The 23093-nt window shown below is 37.3% G+C and overlaps 1 protein-coding gene across 8 annotated transcripts in view; it reads right to left on the bottom strand.

Annotated features, from left to right (window-relative positions):
- The window catches only part of ERCC6L2 (ERCC excision repair 6 like 2), a gene marked incomplete at its 3' end in the record, with an annotated part of 201751 nt that extends 181009 nt beyond the window's left edge, over window positions 1-20742 (bottom strand). For 5 of the 8 annotated variants that reach the window (XM_082469557.1, XM_082469552.1, XM_082469553.1 and 2 more), the window contains exons 1-2: window positions 20029-20741; window positions 14699-15123 (exon numbers count right to left, since the gene is read on the bottom strand). In XM_082469557.1, coding sequence (XP_082325683.1) covers window positions 14699-15123; window positions 20029-20074 — 471 coding nt within the window. In that variant the 5' untranslated portion in view covers window positions 20075-20741. Of the gene's footprint in view, window positions 1-14698; window positions 15124-20028 lie in introns of all 8 variants that reach the window. The other 3 variants (XM_082469555.1, XM_082469556.1, XM_082469559.1) reach the window with 2 other exon arrangements.
- Between the last annotated feature and the right edge of the window lie 2351 nt (window positions 20743-23093).

Raw genomic sequence — 23093 nt, 5'->3', positions numbered from 1 at the left:
TGTCATCTGCAAATAGTGACAGTTCTACCTCTTCCCTTCCCATTTGGATCTTTTATTTCTTTTTCTGGTCTGATTGCTGTGGCTAAGACTTCCAGTACCATGTTGCATAGAAGTGGTGAGAGCGGGCATCCTTGTCTTGTTCCTGAATTTAAAGGAAAGGCTTTCAGCTTCTCACAGTTGAGTATTACTTTGGCTGTGTGTTTGTTGCAAATGGTATTTATTATGTTGAGATATGTTCCCTCTATACCCATTTTATTGAGTTTTTTTTTATCATGAATGGATGTTGAATTTTGTCCAATGCTTTTTCTGTCTATTGAGATGATCATGTAGTTTTTGTTTACTTTTGTTAATGTGGTGTATCACACTGATTGATTCACATGTGTTGAAACATCCTTGTGACACCAGAATGAATCTAACCCGATCATGGTGTATGATCCTTTTTATGTATTGTTGGATTTGGTTTGCTAAAGTTTTGTTGAGGATTTCTGCATCTATATTCATCAAAGATATTGGCCTATAATTTTCCTTTTTGTAGCCTCTTTGGTTTTGGTATCAGGGTGATGGTAGCTTCACAGAATGAATTTGGGAATGTTCCCTCCTCTTCAATTTTTTGAAATAGTTTGAGAAGGATAAGTATAAGTTCTTCTTGCATATTTGGTAGAATTCTCCAGTGAAGCCATCCAATCCAGGACTTTTGTTTGCAGGGAATTTTTTTTTTTTATTATTATAGATTCTATTTCACTTCTAGTGATCAGCCTGCTCAGATTATCTGTTTCTTCTGGACTCAGTTTTGGCAGGCTATTTCTAGAAACTTGTCCATTTCTTCTAGGTTGCCCAATTTGTTGGCATATAACTGTTCATAGTATTCTCTCATGATTTTTTTGTACTGTTGCAGTATGGGTTGCTATTTCTCCTCTTTCATTTCTTATTTTGTTTATTTGGGGCCTCTCTTCTTCTTGGTGAGCTTGGCTAGAGACTTGTCAATTTTGTTTATCTTTTAAAAAAACCAGCTCTTGGTTTTATTAACCTTTTCTATTGTGCTTTATTGCTATTTTATTTATTTCCTCTCTGATTTTTATTATTTCCATCCTTCTGCAGACTTTGGATTTTGTTTGTTCTTCTCTTTCTAATTCTTTTAGGTGGTAAGTTAGGTTGTTCGAAATTTTTCATGTTTCTTGAGGAAGGCCTGTGTTGTGATGAACTTCCCTCTAAGAACTGCTTTTGCCACATCCAATAGATTTTATAAAGTTGTGTTTTCATCTTTTTTATCTCAAGGTATTTTCTGATTTCATCATTGACCCATTGGTTTTTTGGTAGCATGTTGTTTAGTCTCCACATTTTCATTATTTTCCTGTTTTTCTTTTTGTGGTTGATTTCTAGTTTCAGACCACCGTGGTCACGAAAAATGCTTGAAATAATTTCTATCCTCTTACATTTGTTGAGGCTTATTTTGTGACCTTATACGTGATCTACCCTAGAGAATGTTCCATGCACCCTTGAAAAGAATGTGTACTGTGGGGTTTTTGGGGGGTTTTTTTTGGAATGTAGTGTCCTTTAGATATCAATTACATCCAACTGGTCTACTGTGTCATTTATGACTTCTGTGGCCTTACTGATTTTCTGTCTGGATGATCTGTCCATTGATGTCAGTGGGATGTTAAATTCTCCTATTATTTTATTATTGTCAATTTCTCCCTTTATGCCTATTAGTATTTGTTTTATATACTTAGGGGCTCCTATATTAGGTGTGTATATGTTAACAAGTGTGACATCCTCTTTTTGTATTGATTGCTTTATCATTATACAATGCCCTTCTTTGTCTTTCTTCATGGCCTCTGTTTTAAAGTATATTTTGTCTGATATGAATATTGCTACCCCTGCTTTCTTGTCACTTCCATTTGCATGAAATATCTTTCCATTCCCTCACCTTCAGTGTCTGTCTCTTCTGCTCTGCAGTGAGTCTGTTGTAGGCAGCATATTGGAGGTTCTTGTTTTTTTTTAATTCATTCTGCTACTCCATGTCTTTTGATCAGAGCATTTAGTCCACTGACAAAGTAATTATTGATAGGTATGTACTTATTGCCAATTTAATACTTGTTTTCCAGTTGTTTTCATAGTTCTTCTTTGTTCATTTCTTTTTTTTTTTTCCTTTTGTGGGTTGATGAATTCCTTTGTAGTATGCTTGAGTTCCTTTCATTTTGGTTTCTATGAGTCTATTATACATTTTCAATTTGTGGTTACCATGGAGTTCAAGTATGTTGAACCATAACTATATCTAATTGCTTTAAATTGATATTTACATTCAAACACGTTCTAAAGATCTACGTGTTTATACTCCCCTCCCCCACATTTTGTGATTTTGATGTCCTATTTTACATCTTCATCCTTATCCTTTTACTGTTTATTGTAGTTGTAATCACTTTTATAATTTTTTAATTGGTTTTTAACCTACATACTGGCTTATTTATATGATCTTCAATCCTGTTATATATTTGCCTTTCCTAATGTGATTTTCCCTTTCCTATAGATTCTTGCTTTTTTTCGATTTAGAGAAGACCCTACAATATTTCTTTTAGGGTAGGTTTAGTATTGCTGAATTCCTTTCGTTTATGCTTGTCTGAGCAATTCTTTCTCTCTCCTTCTATTCTAAATGATAATCTTGCTGAGTAGAGTATCCTAGGTTGCAGGTTTTTCCTTTCCAGGTATTGGAATATATCATGCCACTCCTTTCTGGCTTGCAAAGTTTCTACATAACTTTATGGGGGTTCTCTTGAAACTCTTTGTTTTTCTCTTTCTTTAACTTTTGCCCTTTTAATTATGATTTGTCTTGGTGTGGGTCTGTTTGGGTTCATCTTGCTTGGGACCCTCTGTGGTTCCTGTACATGGATATCTGTTTCCTTCTTTAAGTTTGGGAAGTTTTCAGCCATAATTTCTTCAAATACATTTACTATCCTCTTCTTTCTTTCTTCTCCTTCTGGAACCCCTACTTTGCATAGGTTGGCATGTTTATATTATCCCATAGATCTCGTATGTTGCTTTCTTTTTTTTTTTTTCTTTCGTCTTTCTGTCTGCTGTTCTGTTTGGGTGATTTCCATTAACTAGCTTTCAGATCACTTATTCATTCTTCTGTGTCATTTAGTCAGTTACTCATTGTTTCCAGATTGTTTCTTACCTTGTCAATTGAATTGTCTGGTTTTGGTTGGTTCATCTTTATAGTTTCTCGTTCCTTGTTACAGTGAGCTGCATTTCTATTGATAATCTTAATTCAGTTAGCATTTTTATTACCACCTTTTTGAACTCAAGATCTAGTAGACTGATGAGCTCTGTTTCATTATTTGTTCTTTCAGGGGATTTCTCTTGTCTTTTAATTGGGAGTAGTTCCTCTGCCTTTTCATTTTACTTAACTTTCTCTGTCTCTATGAAGTTAGGAGAAACAGTTATCTACTGCAGTCTTGAAGGAATGTTTTTATGTGGGAGTGTCCCTCTGTAGACTGTGTATCCAATGTTTTTGGTGCAAGGGCTGGCTTTGGTATGGATGCCAGCCACATCTTTCCTCGGTATGCTGGCCATTATCCTCTTGAAAGGGGGTGTGGTTGGTATCGTCAGAGTATCTAAAGCTTATGAAGGTGTGAGGCGTAATGTCCTCTCTGCTCTGTGGCTGTTGCCACTCTGTCAGGGGTGGGGTTTGCTGCCCAGTTGTTGGAGTAGAAGCCCTGAGGGTCAGGTTCAATCAAGCTCCACTGTCCTCGAGTGCATGCCCTGCCCCAAAGGTTGTGATTGCTGAAGCAAGTGAGGCTCATGTACTCCAGATTACCTGTGCATAGCCTGTGTAGGCAGCTGCACCTCTGCTCAGAAGCAGCCCAAATTCACATCCCTTTCTCTGTTGTGTTCATCCCACATTTAGTGCAAGGCTAGGGTGTGGTGTGGGCTGGGGGGTCAGGGCATTGTGGCTGCAGGAACTCAGGTGGCTGTACAGCTGCCAGACATCTGGGCTGCCTCTGAGGCAGTCTTCTCCCATGACCTGTCTGTCCCAGATCTAGCACTAAGTTGTGGTGTGGAGTGTGCAGAGGTAGGGCGTTCTCACTGGGAGATGAACCACTGCATACTCCTGAACATACTGACAATAGCCACCACTGTCCTTCCCAGATCACACCTCAGGCCTCCCAGGCTGTCTGCATAGCTAGATTGAGTCCTCTCCCAGGGCCTGTCTGCTTCAGGTTCAGCACTTAGCCACGGTGTGTTCTTGTGGCACTGACCTGTGCATGCCGTGACAGTGGCTGCAGCAGTCCTGCCTGCTGCCTCATGTGTGTGCTGACAATGGCCGCCACCCCGCCTAGATCACACACCAGGCCCCCCTGGTCTGTCTCTGTGTAGCAAGATTGAGTCTTTTCCCAGGGCTCGGTTGGCCATGCTGCAGTGTGGAGTGAACGAGGCTGGGGTGTTCTCCCAGTTCAGATGGGGAAGTGCATCAAAGCGGCAGCTGTAAGTGCAAGGCTTTCTCCGCCATGACTGCTGGCAAGCCAGCATGCACGCATTCCCTGGAATAGAGTCTAGATTTCTCCAGTGCTTCTGTCTGTCCCAGTGGTTTTTTCCACAGGCAAGGGAGCCTGTCTCCTCCACACAGGATGCCACGACTGGGATACCCAGATTGTGCTTCAACCTGCTCGCTCCTGAGGAAAGGGTCTGCCCATGTGGACCTTCTCTTTCTTTCAGGTCCTTCCCAGGCGTGCAGGTCCTGACCTGCCATTTTTTCCCATCCTACCTGGTTATGTGGTGATCTTTCTTGCAGTTTTGCTTGTTAGGAGTTCTTCTGCCAGTTTCCAGTTAGTTTTCCATGAGAATTGTTCCACATGTAGATGTATTTTTTATGTGTCTATGGAGGGGAGGTGAGCGCCACATCCTCCTACTCTGCCATCTAGATCCCACCTCCTGATAAAAGATCTTTGATGCATGCCCACTATTTCCACTTTATAATTTTTTTAGTCAATTTAAAGTTATTTATACTTTGTATTCAAAGATATGTAACTTAAGTTTAGAATTTACTGAATTCACAGATGATGTAAGTATTCATAACACCCTGGGTTCTCAACACTTCCTAGAATGTAACTTAAAACAGAAAGAATCATAGAAAATGTATAATAAAAAGTTTAGGCAACTGGGGTATTAACTGTAAAAGAACATGGGGAAACTTTCTATGGTGAGGGAAATGTTCTATATCTTGATTACAGTATTGATTACAAATATATATATACACACATATATATATATTTGTCAAAACTCATTCATCTTAAGGATGTGTACATTTTACTGTTTGTAATCATACCATCACACACACTGATAGGTATATTCTTTTGAATTATAGGCAACTGGTCTTCAAAGGTTACTGAAAAGGCAAGAAAAAGATACCTATTAGATACCTATTAGATACCTATTAAATGAGGCAGTATAAGACCTAATCCATTGCTTTCCTCTTAACTCATCTCAGATTGTTTCATTATAGGAAAACTACAGGCATACCTCATTTTATTGCACTTCACTTTATTGCACTTCACAGATAATTGTGTTTTTTATAAATTGAAGGTTTGTGGCAACTCTATGTCAAGCAAGTCTATCAGTGCCATTTGCCCAACAACATTTGCTCACTTCATGTCTCTGTGTCACATTTTGGTAATTCTCACAATATTTGAAACGTTTTCACTGTTATTATATTTGTTATAGTGATCTGTGATCAGTGATCTTTGATGTTATTATTCTAATTGTTTTGGGGTGCCATGAACTGCGCCCACATATGGCAGCAAACTTAATCAATAAATGTTGTGTGTATTCTAACTGCTCCACCAACCAGCTGTTCCCCTCTCTCCTTCTTTCTCCTTGCGACTCCATATTCCCTGAGACACAATATTGAAATTAGGCCAATTAATACCCTACAGTGACCTCTAAGTGTTCAAGTGACAGAGAGAATCACATGTCTCTCACTTTAAATCAAAAGCCAGAAATGATTAAGCTTAGTGAGGAATGCATGTGTAAAGCCAAGACAGGCCAAAAACTAGGCACCTTGCACAAAACAGCCAAATTATGAATGCAAAGGAAAAGTTCTTGAAGGAAATGAAAAGTGCTACTCCAGTGAACACATGAATGATAAGAAAGTGAAACAGCCTTATTGCTGATATGAAGAAAGTTTTAGTGATCTGGATAGAAGATCAAACAAGCCACAACAACTCCCTTAAGCCAAAGCCTAATCTAGAGCAAGGCCCTAATTCTCTTCAACTCTACGAAGGCTGAGAGAAGTGAGGAGGCTGCAGAATAAGAGTTTGAAGCTAGCAGAGTTGACTCATGAGGTTTAAGGAAAGAAGCCATCTCCATAACGTAAAAGTGAAGCAGCAAGTGCCGACATACAGCAAGTTACCCAGATCTAGATAACTAATTAATGATGGTGGCTACACTGAACAACAGATTTTTAATGTAGACAAAACAGCTTTATATTGTAAGAAGATGCCATCTAGGACTTTCATAGCTAGAGAGGAGAAGTTAATGCCTGGCTTCAAAACTTCAAAGGACAGGCTGACTCTTAAGGGCTAATGCAGCTGGTAACTTAAGTTGAAGCCACTGTTCACTTACCATTCTGAAAACCCTAGGGCCCTTTAAAATGATGCTAAATCTACTCTACCTATGCTCTATAAATAGAATAACAAAGCCTGGATGACAGCACATCTGTTCACAACATAGTTGACTAAATATTTTAAGCCCACTGTTGAGACCTACCGCTCAGAAAAAAAAGATTCCTTTCAAAATATTACTGCTCATTGACAATGTACTTCTTAACCCAAGAGCTCTAATGGAGATGTACAATAAAATTGGTGTTGTTTTCATGTCTACTATCACAACATCCATTCTGCAGCCCATAGATCAGAAGTCATTTCAATTTTCAAGTCTTACTATTTAAAATATATACTACATAAGGCTATAGCTGTCATAGATAGTGATTCCTCTGATGGATCTGGGCAAAGTAAATTGAAAACCTTCTGGAAAGGATTCACGATTCTGGATGTCGTTAAGAACATTCATGATTCATGTAAAGAGGTCAAAATATCAACATCAACAGGAATTCGGAAGTTAATTCCAACCCTCATAGATGACTTTTGTAAGGCTGAAGACTTCAGGGGAGGAAGTATCCACAGATGTGGTGGAAATAGCAAGAGAACTAGAATTACAGGTTGAAGATGTGACTGAACTGCTGCAATATTATGAGAAAACTATAGGGATGAGGAGTTGCTTCTTATTCATAAGCAAAGAAAGTGGTTTCTTGAGATGGAATCTACTCCTGGTGAAGGTGCTACGAAGACTGTTGAAATGACAACAAAGCATTTAGAATACTACATAAACTTAGTTGATAAAGCAGTGGCAGAGTATTTTTTTAATTAAGGTATGTACATTGTTTTTTTAGACATAACACTATTGCATGCTTAATAGACTACAGCATAGTGTAAATATAACTTTTATGTGCACTAGGAAACCAAAAAATTCGTGTGACTTGCTTTATTGTGATATCACTTTATTGCAATGGTCTGGAACTGAACCCACAATATCTCTGAGGTATGCTTATATAGTCCTAATTATGATAATTCATAATTCAATCTGTTCATCTATCTGATATACAATCTTAGCTCTAACTTGTCAAATTCCATGAAACAAAGATATATAAAATGTCTATTTTACTGAAAAATCTGATCTTTAGAAGAAGTTCCATAAAAGATGATTAAATTTGTAAGCTCTAATTATGGATTAGCTTTACTTAATTCACTAAATACATTAATGATTTTAAAGAAAAATTTTGCATCCCTTTAAAATAGTCTACACTACCTCCTAACAGATTATTCACCTACCCCCTAAAATGTAAGTTAAAATGAAAATAAATTTGAATTTAGTTGAGAATACACACTAACTAGAGAGGCTAACTTAAAACCACTGACAAACTTTTTAGCTCATTATACTGAGGTAATGCTAGCAGTAATGTGTCAACATCCAGAAGGCAGACAGAGAGAGAGAGAGAATGCAAAGAATAGCACAGGTTGATTTTATGTACCAAGATTGTAAATAGCACTCATCACTTCCACCCTCATCTCTGTTGACAAGCCCAAGACATGAAAGGGGAACTGGGAAACCTATTCTTTGTCATTTGGCCACAACTCCAAGAAGGCAAAGGGAATACATAATTTTGATGTAGATCTAGCCATCTCTATCACTCATACTAGCATAGGAGAGGTCTAACAAAATCTTAATTCACAGAAGGAGAACAACATATTTACAATGCAGGTTTACAAAACTAATCTGAAAAAAAAAACAAAAACAGAACATGCTTTAATGTGGAATACAGTAGTTTTCAAATTATGGTCAAAGATGAAAAGAACAAAAAACTATTTAATCAGCTACCTATAGAACAGTAAAAGGCCAAAAACTGCATTTCAGAAATGATATATCACTCTGGGAAAGCTTTGTTTTTACAGGCGTTCCTTTGAAACTGTCAGGCAAACATTTTTATAGGCCATCTTTTCTCATACACAGTCAGCTCATGATATATAGCATAAGTCAGAGACAGGCAAATAATGCAACAAACCTCCTCTTAGACCAACAGAAGGCAGAGCAAAAATCGTTTATTTCTTATAGGATTAAGAAAAAAAAGCCTACTTTCCTTATTTTTCATCTCCCTGGGAGATAAAAAGGTAAGCGAGTACTTTGGAATCATACTTCAAAAAGTAGGATGATTTTTGCTTGCTTTAAACAACAGAAACAACAAAGTGCTATTTTAAAAGGGGACCTAGCCCATTTATCTTTACAAACTTCTACTCCTAAAACCTGAAGTACATGCCAAAACAAGAAAAGCAATTTATCTTCAAAATGCTAAGACATTTTTGTTTCTGCTTTAAAGGCTTTGTGCCTCTGGAGGTTAATTCACCTTTCACATTGGATGTCATGGCATTTTCTCCATGAATGAAAATAAAGACAATATGATTATTTTCTTTATTACTATATTCCTGAGTGAACAACATGACTTGTGATCTAAAGAAATTTTAAATTTTAGTATAGCTTTTGAATCAACTAAAGATCATATTATCCAAAAAATAGTATTGAAAATAACCTAAGAAAGCTATAATTATCAGCAATCCCCCCATTTCTCTCAGGATTGAGGTTTACTATACCTATATTTTTTAAATGTATAGTAATGACATTTTTTATAATATCAAATAATATAAAAACAAAGATTCAAAGAATATCTTTAGAGTTTGCAAAATTTTATCTCTCCTCTGCTGCTCAAAAAGTACTAATACCATCTTCTTCACATAGCAGATGGGGAAATAAACATGTAAAACACATATGTACTTATTTAATAGTAGTGTTTTAAGACTTTGTGCCTATGAAAGCTAATTACCAAATTAAGATTTTCAAAATCACTTTGATTCAATGAATGAGTTCTTTTATGATAAACCTTTTGAACACTGTACTAGAACTATGCCATCAGTGAAAAAAAGAAACAAAAGAAACCTCAACGTCCTAACTGATATCACTCAAATTAGTTTTAAATTTTGGTGAACTTTCAAAAGCAAACCCAACAAAAAGCAAAGGATGAAAATACCAACTTCCTGGGAAGCCTTCCTTGACATCCCCAGGAAGGCTTGCTTCTCCACTTAATTCCACTAGAATATCAGACTGGGTGATGGCCCCTTAACTACATTTCTTTTCATCATCATCTGTGAACTCTGTAAGGGTAGTGATCATGCACATTTATATTAGACTCTTCAGTGCCTATCACAGGGCCTGGACCACGCTAAGTGCTTAATAAATGTCAACTAATTGAATGAATGAATACAGTTAATTAAAAGCTGAACAAAAGGTTGCAAGATGGAGGCAGCAAAGGGAAGAGAAAAAAGGGGGAAAAAAGTACTAGAATGGAAATTAAAATGGTTACTTCCTGTATATGTCCTTAGAGGGAAGCCATTTAGTACTCCTGTGCCTCAGTTTCTTCATTTAAAGAAGCTGAACAAGACTATCTCTAATACCATTTCTGTTTCTAAAATTTTATTTTAGAAATGAAATGGTCATCTTATGTATAAATATTCACATAGACTAAACACTCTCTTAATCAACCTTCACTGAACCAACTCACCAGATTAACAAGTTTTCCATCACCTCTGAAAAATGTATAGTCTGAGCAAAGGTTTTTAAACTTTAGTGGACCTCAAATTGCCTAGAGGGTTTGTTAAAACACATTGCTGGGCCCCACCCCCTGAGTTTCTGATCCAGTATGTCTGGGATAAGACCCAAGAATTTACAATTCTAACAAATTCCAGGTAATGCTGATGCTGTTGGCCCAGAAATCACACTTTTGAGAAACACGGCCTTATAGTAAATGCCCATTCAACTCCATTCCTATCATTTGAGCTGTTTGATTATCAAAGGTCAGTTTCCCAAACCTGTATATTCCAGTTGAAACTGTTTATTATAGTTACATTAGCTGTTTAGATATCATGTAAATATATAGAGAGTCATTTTCAAATTACCTTTGAATTAGGTGTGAGATTTCTGTAAAACACTAAGAAATTTTCATAAAAATCTAGGATTTTGCATTCTTTCCCAATTTAACTTCTTAGTCCAATTAAAAACTAAAAGTGAAAATAGTGGTGATAGAATTATTGGTGTTGAAAAAATCATGGGCACAAACAGACATGAGGAAACTTTTGGAGTGATGTATTATTTTGATTGTGGTACTGCAGTGATCATTTCTTGGGTGCAAATATATGTAAAACTTATCAAATTGTACACTATAAATTTACACAGTTATTGTATGCCAATTATACCTTAATAAAATATGTAAACAACACACAAACTTACACACATACACACACCCAACAAAAATTTAATAAGACTGACAAAACCAAATTTTGTGAGGTTATGGCGTAACCATAACTCTGATACATTGTTGATAGGAATGAAAGAAAAGTGTTTCCAAAGTGTCAGTTTCATACAAAACTAAACACACATCAGCTTATGACCAAGTAATTCCATTCCTAATTATTTACCCAAGAGGAAGGGATACACAAGAGATTGTTCAAGAAAGTTCTTAACAGTTTTATTTCTAAGAGCTAAAAACTGGAAATAGCTCAGGTGTCCATCAGCAGGAGAATGGATAAACAGAATGCAGCATCCATACAACTCAGCAATACTACTCAGCAGTAACAAGAAACAAACTACCCATGCACTCAATAACAAGATGAATCACAAAATATTATGCTAAAAGAAGCCTTATATAAGAATACATCTGTATGATCCCATTTATATGAAAAGGCAAAACTAATCTATGATATAAAAAAGCAAAACAATGATGTCTCTTGGGGGTGGCAGGAAGGAATGTGAAGACATCTTCTGGAGTGATAATGCTCTATATCCTGAAAGACCTTACACAGTTTAGCCGGATTACACAGAGACATGTATCTGTCAAAACTCATGGAATTGTGGGAACATTTTAGATTTCTGCATTTCATTGTAAATCTTACTTCAAAATGAAAAAAAAAGAACTATAATTAAATATTGAACCTTGGTAATGATATGCATGCTCAAGTGTTTGGGGATAAAACATACTGATGTATGCCACTTTAAAACGCAACAAAAGATGGTGGGATGGATGGATATGTGAATAAGCCATATATAATGAAATGTTAACAGAATCTAGGTGGTAGGTATGTGGGTATTCATTGTACAATTGTTCCAGCTCTTCTACGTGTTTGAAAAGCTTCATAACAAGATGTTGAGGAAAAATCAGTTTGTAACATAGTAGGGATTCCACTTTTTGCATATTTATGTATGTCTGTGTGTTCATCGACATGCACATATGAAGCATATGCATGTATATATTTATGTATGTTGTATATGCAACTATTCCCTCTCAATCAGATCCTTCCAATTCACTTTAAACATACTCAAGTTCCCCCTATCCCCAAATGGTACAAAACAAACAAAAAAGAAATTCCCTCAAAATTCCATCCTCTTTCAGCTACTACTAGGTCATATAAAGAGATGAGCATACTTCTGGTGTCCATGTCTTCACCTACTCCATTCTGGCTTGTGCCCCCAATACTCCAGCAAAATGGCTCTTACTCAAAGATTTCAATGATTTCCAAGTCAGTAGATCAAATGGATATTTTTAGATCCTCATCCCTTGAAGAATGTAAAATATTAAATTTACCCACTTTTCAATTTGAAATGAGGGAAGCAAACTTTTTTGGTATGTAAAACAAGCATTTTTAAAAAGAAGAGCTCAATTTCATACTACGGCCAAGTTAGAATGTAGGAAGGGGAAAAATTAAGGGGAAAAAGGAAAAGGAAAAAGGAAAAAGAAATGAAGAAGTTACTACTATAGTTCAAAGAGTAATTGCCAATGGTCTATTTTCATAGACCATTTTCACCTAATTCTACTACATTTTGAAATTCTAGTGAACTCATTAACTATTGTTCACATTTCTTCAACTGGTTTAGTCATCCTATCTACAGAAGCTCTATCTTAAATGGATCTCCCCAAACCGCCTATTTATGTAGAAATTATTTTCTGAGTTACAAGAATAATAACCAGAGAACTAGGTCCCCAAGGATCAGATAAATCCAGCTATGTATCAAAATTAGTACAAAAACTATTTCCTAATCTTCAGAAGGTGAGCCCTCAAAGTTATTCATAGCAGCACTGTCATGGCATATAATACAACTCAAAGCCTTCCAATGATTTCAGTGTGTTAGATAATATAAAATTGGGCAGTAAAATCACTTTTAAAATAATCTTATAAAATGTAAAATAAAGGGAATTTCTTTGTGACATGAGCTTCCGAGATGAAAGCTTAATATGAGCCTAAAATGTGTAGAAGAATCTGAATTGTATTTAGTAGGTTTAGGGTGGGGTTTCCCAAATTGCAAGTCACTTTTTATAGCACCCTCATGTTTCTGATTTTGAAGATGAACAGGCATTGACTAGTCAAAGACATGTGGGAAAGAACATTCTAGCATGGGCAAAAACAGTAAAAGTATATGTAAAGACAGTCACAGAAGGGCTTTATTATTTATTTTCCTTTAATATTCATCTGCATATCTTGGTCACAGATGGTAGTTTCCAAAAGGCTCCTATCTTTATTCTTGGAACCTGTTCTCCTGAGAAAGTAAATTCGTTTATTCCACAAGCAATTATTTAACACCTTCAATGTGCAAGCCTAGAACTTTGTGCATTGCCTGAGATTAAAGGAAAATAGATTATGGCTAATAGTAATACACTATGATTCCTGAGGGACTTAATTTTACCCTAGTTTTTTACACCAGAGCTTTATACATAGCTATTATTTGTCTATTTTCAAATGTTAAACTTAATTTTTCGCTTACCTTTGAACTCCACTAACAATGGAGGTGTCATGAAGAATAAAGTAGCTTAAATTCAATTGTAAAGAAGGAAACACAGAAGGACTTAATCACACTAGACAAACACTCCTGAAAATCCAGAGTGATTGCTTAGTATAAAGTCTAGGTTCAGAACTCTAATCTTTTTGGATTATAAACCTTTGTGGTACACAGCTTCTGACAAGGCTCCCAATAATCCCCACCTCTTGGTATCCATGACTTTATTTAATGTCCCCCCTTGAGTCTGGGCTGAACTTCACAACCTGCTTCTAATGATGTGAATATGGCAAAAATGAAGGCTGTCTCTTCTGTGATTAGGTTACAAAAGACCATGACTTCTGTCTCACTAGTGCTCTCTCTTGCCCAATCACTTGTTCTCCCTGTTGAAGCATGCTTCCACACTGTGAGAAGCACCATGAAGAGGCCCACGTGGTAAGGAACCAAGGGAGGGCTTTGCCAATAGCTCACGAGAAACAGAGGCCTCAGTCTAAGAACCCACAAGGAACTGAATCCTGCAACAACCACATAAGCTAGGAAGTGAATCTTCCCTAGTCCAACCTTGAAATAACTGCAGCCTTATGAGAGGCAGAGCCAGAAGACCCAGCTAAATGGTACCCAGATTCCTGACTCACAGAAACTGTAATATGATAAATGTGTATTGTTTTAAGCTGCTACATTTTGGAATACTCTGTTATACAGCAATAGATATCTAACATAGAGCCTATCTGCAGAAAAGTATATAAATATACAAATTCTGGCACACATTTTACAGAAATAGGAGGCCTCTCTGAAGTCCACCAACAGAACTCCTAGTGGCCCAGAGATCCCAGACTAAGAAATTTATGCTATGATAAACTCCAAACAATATGTACAAAAGGCCTGCAGAAGTCAATTTAACCATGCTATGTAGCTTAACAAATGTCAGAATGCTTTCCTTCCATAAGGTATTACTAAGAAAGTTAAATTACTCTAAATATAATTGATATCTTAGTACTAGTATTACTAAAGGTAAAAACAAGTCAAGTTCTACTATAACATCATTTTAAATAATGTATTTCATAGGTACTAAATAAATATTGAGGATAAAATAATGACTAAACACCATCCTTAAGTACTGTGTGAGACAAACACACACACACACATGAAACAATTATAAGATCTGGGATACAAACAGAAATTTGCATATGGTATCCATTCATGTATGTAATATATATGATATAATATGTATGACTTCATTGAATTTTAATTATAAAGTAATTAAAATAAATACCTGTACTGTTTTTCCAAGTCCCATGTCATCACCAAGAATACATCCTCTTCCTTGGATGAAGTGTTCATAGAGAAACAGGGCTCCTTCCCTTTGGTAGTCTCTCAAATACCTATTAATAGTATAAGGAATAGAGTCTCCATTTTCAGATAATTGAAAAGCAACAGCAGATGATGGAAATTTTCTGTCTGGGAAATAAGGTTTTTCCAAATCTTCATCATCAAATATAAAATTCCTGGAGCAATCTTTAACAGATTTCACTTCTTGAAGTCTTTTAAGAGGTACTTTCCTTTCTTGAAAATCTGAATATAAGATGACTGCAAATGACTTCCCATTTTCATCCACTATGACAGATTTTATGCTTGCTTCACAAAGTTTTTCATTATCTGGAGAAGGGGCGAGACATCTTTCTCCTGGATGCCATATATCTATAATAATAAAAGAGAAAATAAACTTTCCAAATCTAACTTATAAAGTAACACCTCATTTATCCACTGCTATGAGAAAAAAGTGTTCCTCACATAAATACCCTTTCCAAAATCTGAAACAAGATAAATTATAACATGTATAAATATTTTCCTAAAGTATATTTTCCTCAAGTATATTAACATAATAAAGGGTACATAATTTATTTCCAGTTTTTCTCACCTTGGCTGTGTGTCATAATCTCCCCATATATGCTTCGTCTGTTGATTCTGATTCAGTGGATATGGACCATGGGCATTTGGTTTTATTATTGTGTTTGGTTGTTACTGCTGAATTCAAAAGGTGACTCTGATGCACAGCCAGGATTGAGAACCACTTATTTAAATATTCATGATGACTCATGAACATTAGGTATAACGTTCATGATATGGTAGAGTAACACTGAATAGGACTTGGTAACAGGTAAGCTAAAATCCTCTGAACAGCAATATTTTTGTGATTCTTCTGTCTGCTTTTTTAGTTACCTCATCTCCTTTCTCTGAAGACAGCTGTTTCTTCTGTCAATATTGCTGCTTCTAAAATGTTGCTTGAATCTGTATACAACTAATCAAGGGAATCTCCAACTCAACTACAAAGTGATATGTACCAGCTTTGTCACAGCTTTTTCCCTTCTAGGTTTTGAAGAGCCAAGGTTCTTAAAAAAGAGATGAATTCTAAGATCTCTTTCTGCTAAGATTCTATTATTCTTTGAAGAGTCTGACTTGTCTCTATGTACAAATTTATTCTGTGCTTAACTGTAGAGCTATTTTATTTTCTATTCAGAAAATATAGCACTGTGAATGAGGAGGAGGGCCTCTACAGAGTATATACTGTTGGTACAATTAAAAGGTACCAAATAGAGGAAATTAAGTAAAAATAATTTTCCAAATGGAATTTCTTAGAGCAAGAATCCCAGAGGAATTGTATGGCTACAATTGTAAGGATACTAGGAATTATTTTTCTCACATATTTCTCATTGAGATCATATGATCATTGGCAGTTTCCCAGGGACTTCCTAATGATGCTGAATTAGGCTTTTATAACATTCATGATTATAACTAGTACATATATATTCTCTTTAGCAAGAAGAGCTCATTATACTATTCCTCATCAGTTGTTCCTCAAAAGTAAAACCATTATTCTAATTTTGATAAGGTTGTTTTTATATAACAATCAGCAAAAAAAATCTGTTCTCCCACTCTAATCTTTGCATCCAAACTGTTTGAGAATTGTTACATTATTCTAAAAGACAAGAGTTTTAATGTGAAAATAAAACCTTTATTCACTATACAGGGATAAAAAATAGGTTGATGGGCCCTATTTTCATAACAGTACTGTTTGAGCCTTAAAACCTACGTTAAGCCTTGCAACAATTTTTAACACATTATTTGTTTCACATGCTTTGTCTACCTATCCAGCAAACACCTTCTAATTTTTAAAGACTTAATTCATTAATTTATTTATTATTCAACATATATGATTTAACACCAATTATTTACTACAACTGTAACACACAGTTAAAATGAAGAAAACCAATGTCAAAAATGATAGTGAGGGGCTTCCCTGGTGGCGCAGTGGTTGAGAATCCGCCTGCCAATGCAGGGGACACGGGTTCGAGCCCTGGTCTGGGAAGATCCCACATGCCGCGGAGCGGCTGGGCCCGTGAGCCACAATTGCTGAGCCTGCGCATCTGGAGCCTGTGCTCCGCAACAAGAGAGGCCGCGATAGCGAGAGGCCCGCGCACCGCGATGAAGAGTGGCCCCCGCTTGCCACAACTGGAGAAAGCCCTCGCACAGAAACGAAGACCCAACACAGCCATAAATAAAATAAATTTAAAAAAAAAAAAAAAAAAAAAAAAAAAAAATGATAGTGATTAAACCTTGCTTAGAACTAGTCTTTCCAAATCTCATTAAAAGGCATCACTGTCTAACCAACTTTTCAAGGTAGAAAACCTTTAGTCAGCCCTTATTCCTCTTTTTATATAAGTCCCTACATCCTCTCCATCAGAATGTCCTGCTGGCTCTACCTAAAAACGAAAAAAAAAGCATCACTTTCCTCCATGCCACCATCACTTTAAAACAACTGTTGGTAAACTTTTTCTGTAGAGTCAGATTTTAGCTACTTGTTATTTTACATCTTGCAGGCTATACTGTCTCTTGCCCTTGTAACACAAAAGTAGCCACAGACACATAAACAAATGGGTATGGCTGCGCTCCAGTAAAACTTTATCTACAAAAAACAAGTGTCAGGCTGAATTTGGCCTTGACTGTAATTTGCCAAACTTTGGCTTTCTCCTAAATTACTGCTACAGACTCCATTCTCTATTCTCCATTCTCTAACCATTCTCTCTGCTGACACTATTTCCCTCTATAATCCATTTTCCACATAGCAGCAATAGTGACTATTTAAGAATATAAATTATTAGTAAATCTTTAATTTAAAATCTTTTAATAATGACCCACTGCACAAAGAATAAAGTCCAAGCTCCTTACTATGGCCTATAAGACCTTGTATGATCTTCCCATACTTACCTCTCCAATTTAATCTATCAATTTTTCCCTTGACTCAAGCATATTAAGCAGGTCTTTTCTCAGGTGTTTTTATGTCATGGCCTCAGAGATTTTATCTCAGACCACCTTATTTAAAGTAGGGAACTCCACTATTCTGTACTATTTTATTGCCTCTATAGCATATATCACAATGTTTAAGTATCATGTTTACTTTTTTTATCTGCCTCTCTCACTAGAGAATAATATCTTTTCCAAGAAAATGTCTGTATTCTTCAAAATTTTCTCCCCAGGACCAGCACAGAGTAGGCCCTCAATAAATGAGCTGAATTTATTAACAAAAACACATCCTTGATCTCATAGAACCTTGACATCTAGTGAGAGAGACAAATACTCAAAAGTTCACACACATGAAATTGCTATAAGTGCTTTGGCAGAACAGAGTGCTGTAAGAAAGAGGTACTGAGGAAACAGTTTAAAAAGTAAGGAGATCTAAGAAGAGAATGTCAGTCAGAGGGCACATACAGCATGTGCAAAATCCTCATGGGCTTCACACAACTTATAGAAGTCTATTTGGTTCCTGAGTTTGGGTAATTTCTAGAACTAAATATTAATAGATTCAGTTAAGTTTGAGCAGGGCGGTTATCTCTCAGTATTCAAACTCCAGAACAATTAGCTTAAATTAGGATGATTTCCTTTTGGACTGAATAGGGGTAAGGCTCCTTTTGATCTGGTTCCTGTGTTCCTCTTTAACTTCATTTTCTCCATCTCTCCTGATTTCATTCCAAACTGGCCTCCTTGCTATTCCTTAATCATGGTAAGCATACTCCACCTTAGTCCCCTGAGATTTCTGTTCCTTCGCCAACACTCCTCCTAAATACCAAAGTGACTGATTCTTTCACTTCATTCAGGGTTCTGTTCAAATGGCATCTCCTCAGAGGTATCTTCTCTGACCACCCAATCTAACATAGCTCTCCCCGCCACTCTCTCTTCCTTCACCCTGCTTGATTCCATTTTCAGAGAAAAATATGAACTGTCTGGTATTGTTTATTTCAACTTAAATATAAGTTCCCCAGAGCAGGGACTTATGTTCACTGCCATATTCTGGGCACCTAGGACAAAGTTTGAAACTCAAATACTTGTCAAATTAACAAATATTTATATATAGCTAACATTTTGAGGGCTTATGTGTGCCAGACATGCAATTTAGATGTAGCAGTTCATTTAAGCCTCACAGCAACCCTTTCATTACTTCATGTAAGCAATATTATTAGTTCCATTTTACAAATGGTGAAACAGATAAAGGTTAACCATGGTCACACAGCTAGAAAGTGGCAGAGTCTGGATTTGAACCAAGCTATCTGAACTTGTAGCTATAATGCTGTAGCAGTTCACACATGAATGAACAATTCCTTGGAACTGAGTAGCCCTGCCCCTTTTAAATGAGGTATGAGCATCCCAGTTACTATAATCTCCACTCAGCAGCTTCATCCATTTATTTCACCTGCCAGGTTTCTATAGGTATTTATATTTGTGGTCCCCGAATTATAGTGTCATCAATTCCTAGCCGTCAGAGCTGAGGCTTGTTACTTAAACGTCTCTGAACTTTAGTTCTGAATCCCTCATCTATTTAATGAGATCAATATCTTCCTCAAAGGAAAACATGTACATAAACAATTAGCATATTTCCGGGCACAGAACAAGCACTCAATATCTGGTAGCTTTTGTTATGCCACTATTAATAATGAAAGTTGTTAATTTAGGGGCAAGAAGCCATCCCAGATGACTTGTGGCAGATAACCATACCCTCCTTAAATTCTCTCTTGGTGACCCAGTAAAGGTGATGCCGACTCAGTACATCATATATTAAGCTCTTTGTGTAATAAACTGAACTAAATATCTCAACCTTTATTCACCTACTTAATAACAAATCTACCATTCACTAAGAACTGAGGCATACAAGAACAGAGAATAAAAATACCAAACATTTACTTAGGGTTTACTATGAGCCAGACACTGGGTCACATAAATGCTTTGCTTAACACCATCTCATTTAATAATCACAAGAACTCACTCAGCAAAGATCTCAGTTTTACAGACGAGGAAACCACCCAAAGTTGCTCAGCAAATGACTGTCAGAGTCAGCACTAGATCCAAGGGCAGTCCGACTTCAGAGTGCAGGTTCTCAACTCTGAATCACAAAGAACTGGTCCCAGCCCTAGAGGTGGTTCACAATCTCCAGCTGTCACTCACAGGAGCCACAGGGTAAAACCCCAACCCCAAGGGAACTGGCAGGAACAGGTCCAACCCTACGCAGTAAAGACAGTTGTCTGGGGAGAGAGGGGAGCTCGGAGCTTATACCTTTGCTGTTGGTTTCCGCGCGGGGCTTCGGGACAGAGAGATCCATCTGGCCAGGGGGAAGGGCCTGGCAGCATTTAACACCTGACAGGCGGCGGAGGACCGCCAGGAGGAGGCTGGCGGGCGGACGGCGGCCAACTCCACCTGCCGCCGCCCTCTGTACATCGACCCCCCCCCCCCGAAGCCCGACGTCACGGGACGAGAGGGAGCAAAGGTGGAGCCTGACGGGGTCCAAGGAGAACGGCCGGTGGCGTTCGAGACAGCGGCAGAGCCGGAGGGCGCTGTGGAAGCTGGCAAGGCGGTGCTCACCTAATCGTCTGGGGCTCCGCCGCCGGGGGAGGACAACAAGCAGGCAGGTCGACCCCCTAGCCTCCCTCTCAGTAACGGGCCTCCCTCTGGGACCCACCGCAACTTCCAGCCCTGACTCGGAAAATCCCGCGAGAAGTGGCTCCCGAACTGTTTTCGGGATCTCACGAGAACAAAATCTTGGTTGACATGGGCGGAGCGATCTTCCGGCCGTCTTTCCTCTAGGAAGCCGGTAACGCAAAGCTCCGCGATAGTTGCAAGTATCGCGAAGTTTGATATCGCCTGCTAGCCTGCTGCGGCTCTTGTGGCTGCGGAGAGAGGCAGGATGCTCGTGGGCGTGGATCTGCTGTGGGTCTTTTAAGGACCGGTAAGGAGGGTGACGGCCTGGCAGGAGACCGTCGTCCCCGCGATCGTATCTTGTGGCTTATATTAGGCTCTTGGTTCCTTCGTCGTGTTGCTGGACGCCCAGGGACTTTAGGAAGCGAGCGGTTCCCTCTTGGAGTGCCGCCTCAGCCGTGTGGACTCCGACGGCTCAGGACACCCAGAGAAGGCATATTTTCTTAGGTTATATACTAAAATGTAGTAAGTTATAAATAACTTCTCTGAGTACAAAACCTGCAACACATGTCCTAAGTAGAAGGCAAAGGTAAAGATACTATGAAAACTTGAAAGTGTTTTTTCGTGTACCATCCCAAGTTACCAGTGGTTTGTATAACACGTTATGGGTAAACACTAAGCAAACCATCAGGCTGTTTTGGTAAGCATCTTCAGGGCAGCATACCACTCAGGAATTAATGAATACTGCTCATCTAATACTTTTCCAGACGTTGTATGTAGATTAATCCAAAAATGCTTCCTCACATGTTAAAATGTTTTTGTGTGCTGTAGGATATTTCATTGAAGTAGATTAGCCTGCATGGGCCTGTATTAGTTTCCTATGGCTACTGTAACAAATTACCAAAAACTTAATGGCTTAAAACAGCATAAAAGTGTTATCTTATAGTTCTGTAAGTCAAAAGCCCTACATTGGTCTCATTAGGCTAAAATCAAAGTGTCAGCTGGGTTGCCTTCTTTTCTGGAGGCTCTGCAGAGTATCTTTCCTCGCCTTTTCCAGCTTCTAGAGGCTATACACATTCCTTGGCTCACGGACACCCTTCTGTCTTCAAAGCCAGCAGTGTTGCATCCCTCTGACCTTTCCATAGTCATATCTCCCTTTAATTGCAGCAGGGAAAGACTATTTGATTTTAAGGGCTCACATGATAAGATTGGGTCCACCAATAATCCAGGATAATCCTCCCATATCAAGGTCTATACCCTTTTTCACATCAGCAAAGTCCCTTTGCCATATAAAGTAACATATTCATGGGTTCCAAGGATTAGGATGTGAATATCTTTGGTGGATCATTATTCTGCCTACCACAGGGTCTTAATGAGAAAAACTATATGGCTATTTGCTCTGTAAATAGGTATCCATTCTTTGACAGATACTAAAAATTAGCGTGTTTTCATAAAATGCTTCATCTAGAATAGCACTTGTTTCTGTTTACCAGCGGGTAAAAATTTTGTACGGAAGAGAAACATCTAATTCATCCATTATGTTGGTCCTCACACATGGTTAAGAGGTTAAGTCATTTAACCCCACTGCTTCAGTGTCCTCACCCATGACAGATTAATAATAGGGTTACTGTAAAAATTAAATTAAATAAAACACCTAAAACAATACCTAGTCTCAGTAAGGATTTAGTATTGCAATATACTATTGTTATCAATAGAATGAATCCACTTGAAAGTTGAATTCTGCATAGCCATTTCTTCAATTTAATATTTTGGCTAATAGTTGATAGTACATTATTAATTAGATTAGAATTTTAGACTAGATTCTAACTTAAACACCATGGATTATAAGGCATATTTTCTAGGTGCAGCTGAAAAAAACTCATTATAATTGTTACTCTTGATTTTAACATGCATCTTGATATTGGAAATTCTAAAATGTAGGGGAAAATCTTCCTGGAATTGGAATTGATGAAATATATCTGTTTTACTTAAAGTCTGTTCACATTGTTCCTAAAATCAATAGCAATTGGAAATTTCAGTCAAGCTTACTTTTTTTTTCTGCAACTATCAGAGAAGAAATTTGATTTTTTTCTCATACTGAAATGACTAGTTATGTAATATTGTCTTATTTTTTAATGTCTTATTTTTCCAGAGGTCCACTGAATTAAGATGTTCATTTCTAAAGAGCTGACCTCTAAATAGGAGTGATTAGACAAATCACAAAGAAGTAAATATTGATTTAAATGAAAGAGATCATCTGGGTGATGGAATTCTCTTGTGACTAACAGAAGTGAAGGGGGCCTCAATTTCTGAGTGTTTCTTATTTAATCTCACCACCATGGTTATGATACATGGTGAAGCAGAAATAATCATGACATAAAAATTGGTTTTAGTGAATTATATGCCTCACAAAATTAGACATCCTGAAACATTCCTTCCCCCATTTAACAGTAGCTTTTGTCTGAGCCCATTAGAGTGACATCCTTGTCTAGGTGCTGATATTTTAAGCATCCAACACTGTAAAACTGCACTGCAAAGTGAAATTGAAAGCCTTGCAAAATATTGAGGAATTACCAAAAGTCAATAAAAATGATATTGGATAACTAAGTCGGATGCAAAACCATTGGGAAAGTATGATCTAGCAAAATTAAGCCTGTAAAATCTACAAAAAGAGAAAAAACACAGATGGTGATAGCATGGGCATT

Source organism: Balaenoptera physalus (assembly GCF_965194825.1).
Source record: "Balaenoptera physalus genome assembly, chromosome: 7".
In the NCBI taxonomy this organism is placed as follows: Eukaryota; Metazoa; Chordata; class Mammalia; order Artiodactyla; family Balaenopteridae; genus Balaenoptera; species Balaenoptera physalus.
Note: the sequence above shows the minus strand (reverse complement) of the source record. Positions and strands in the feature narration are given on the sequence as shown.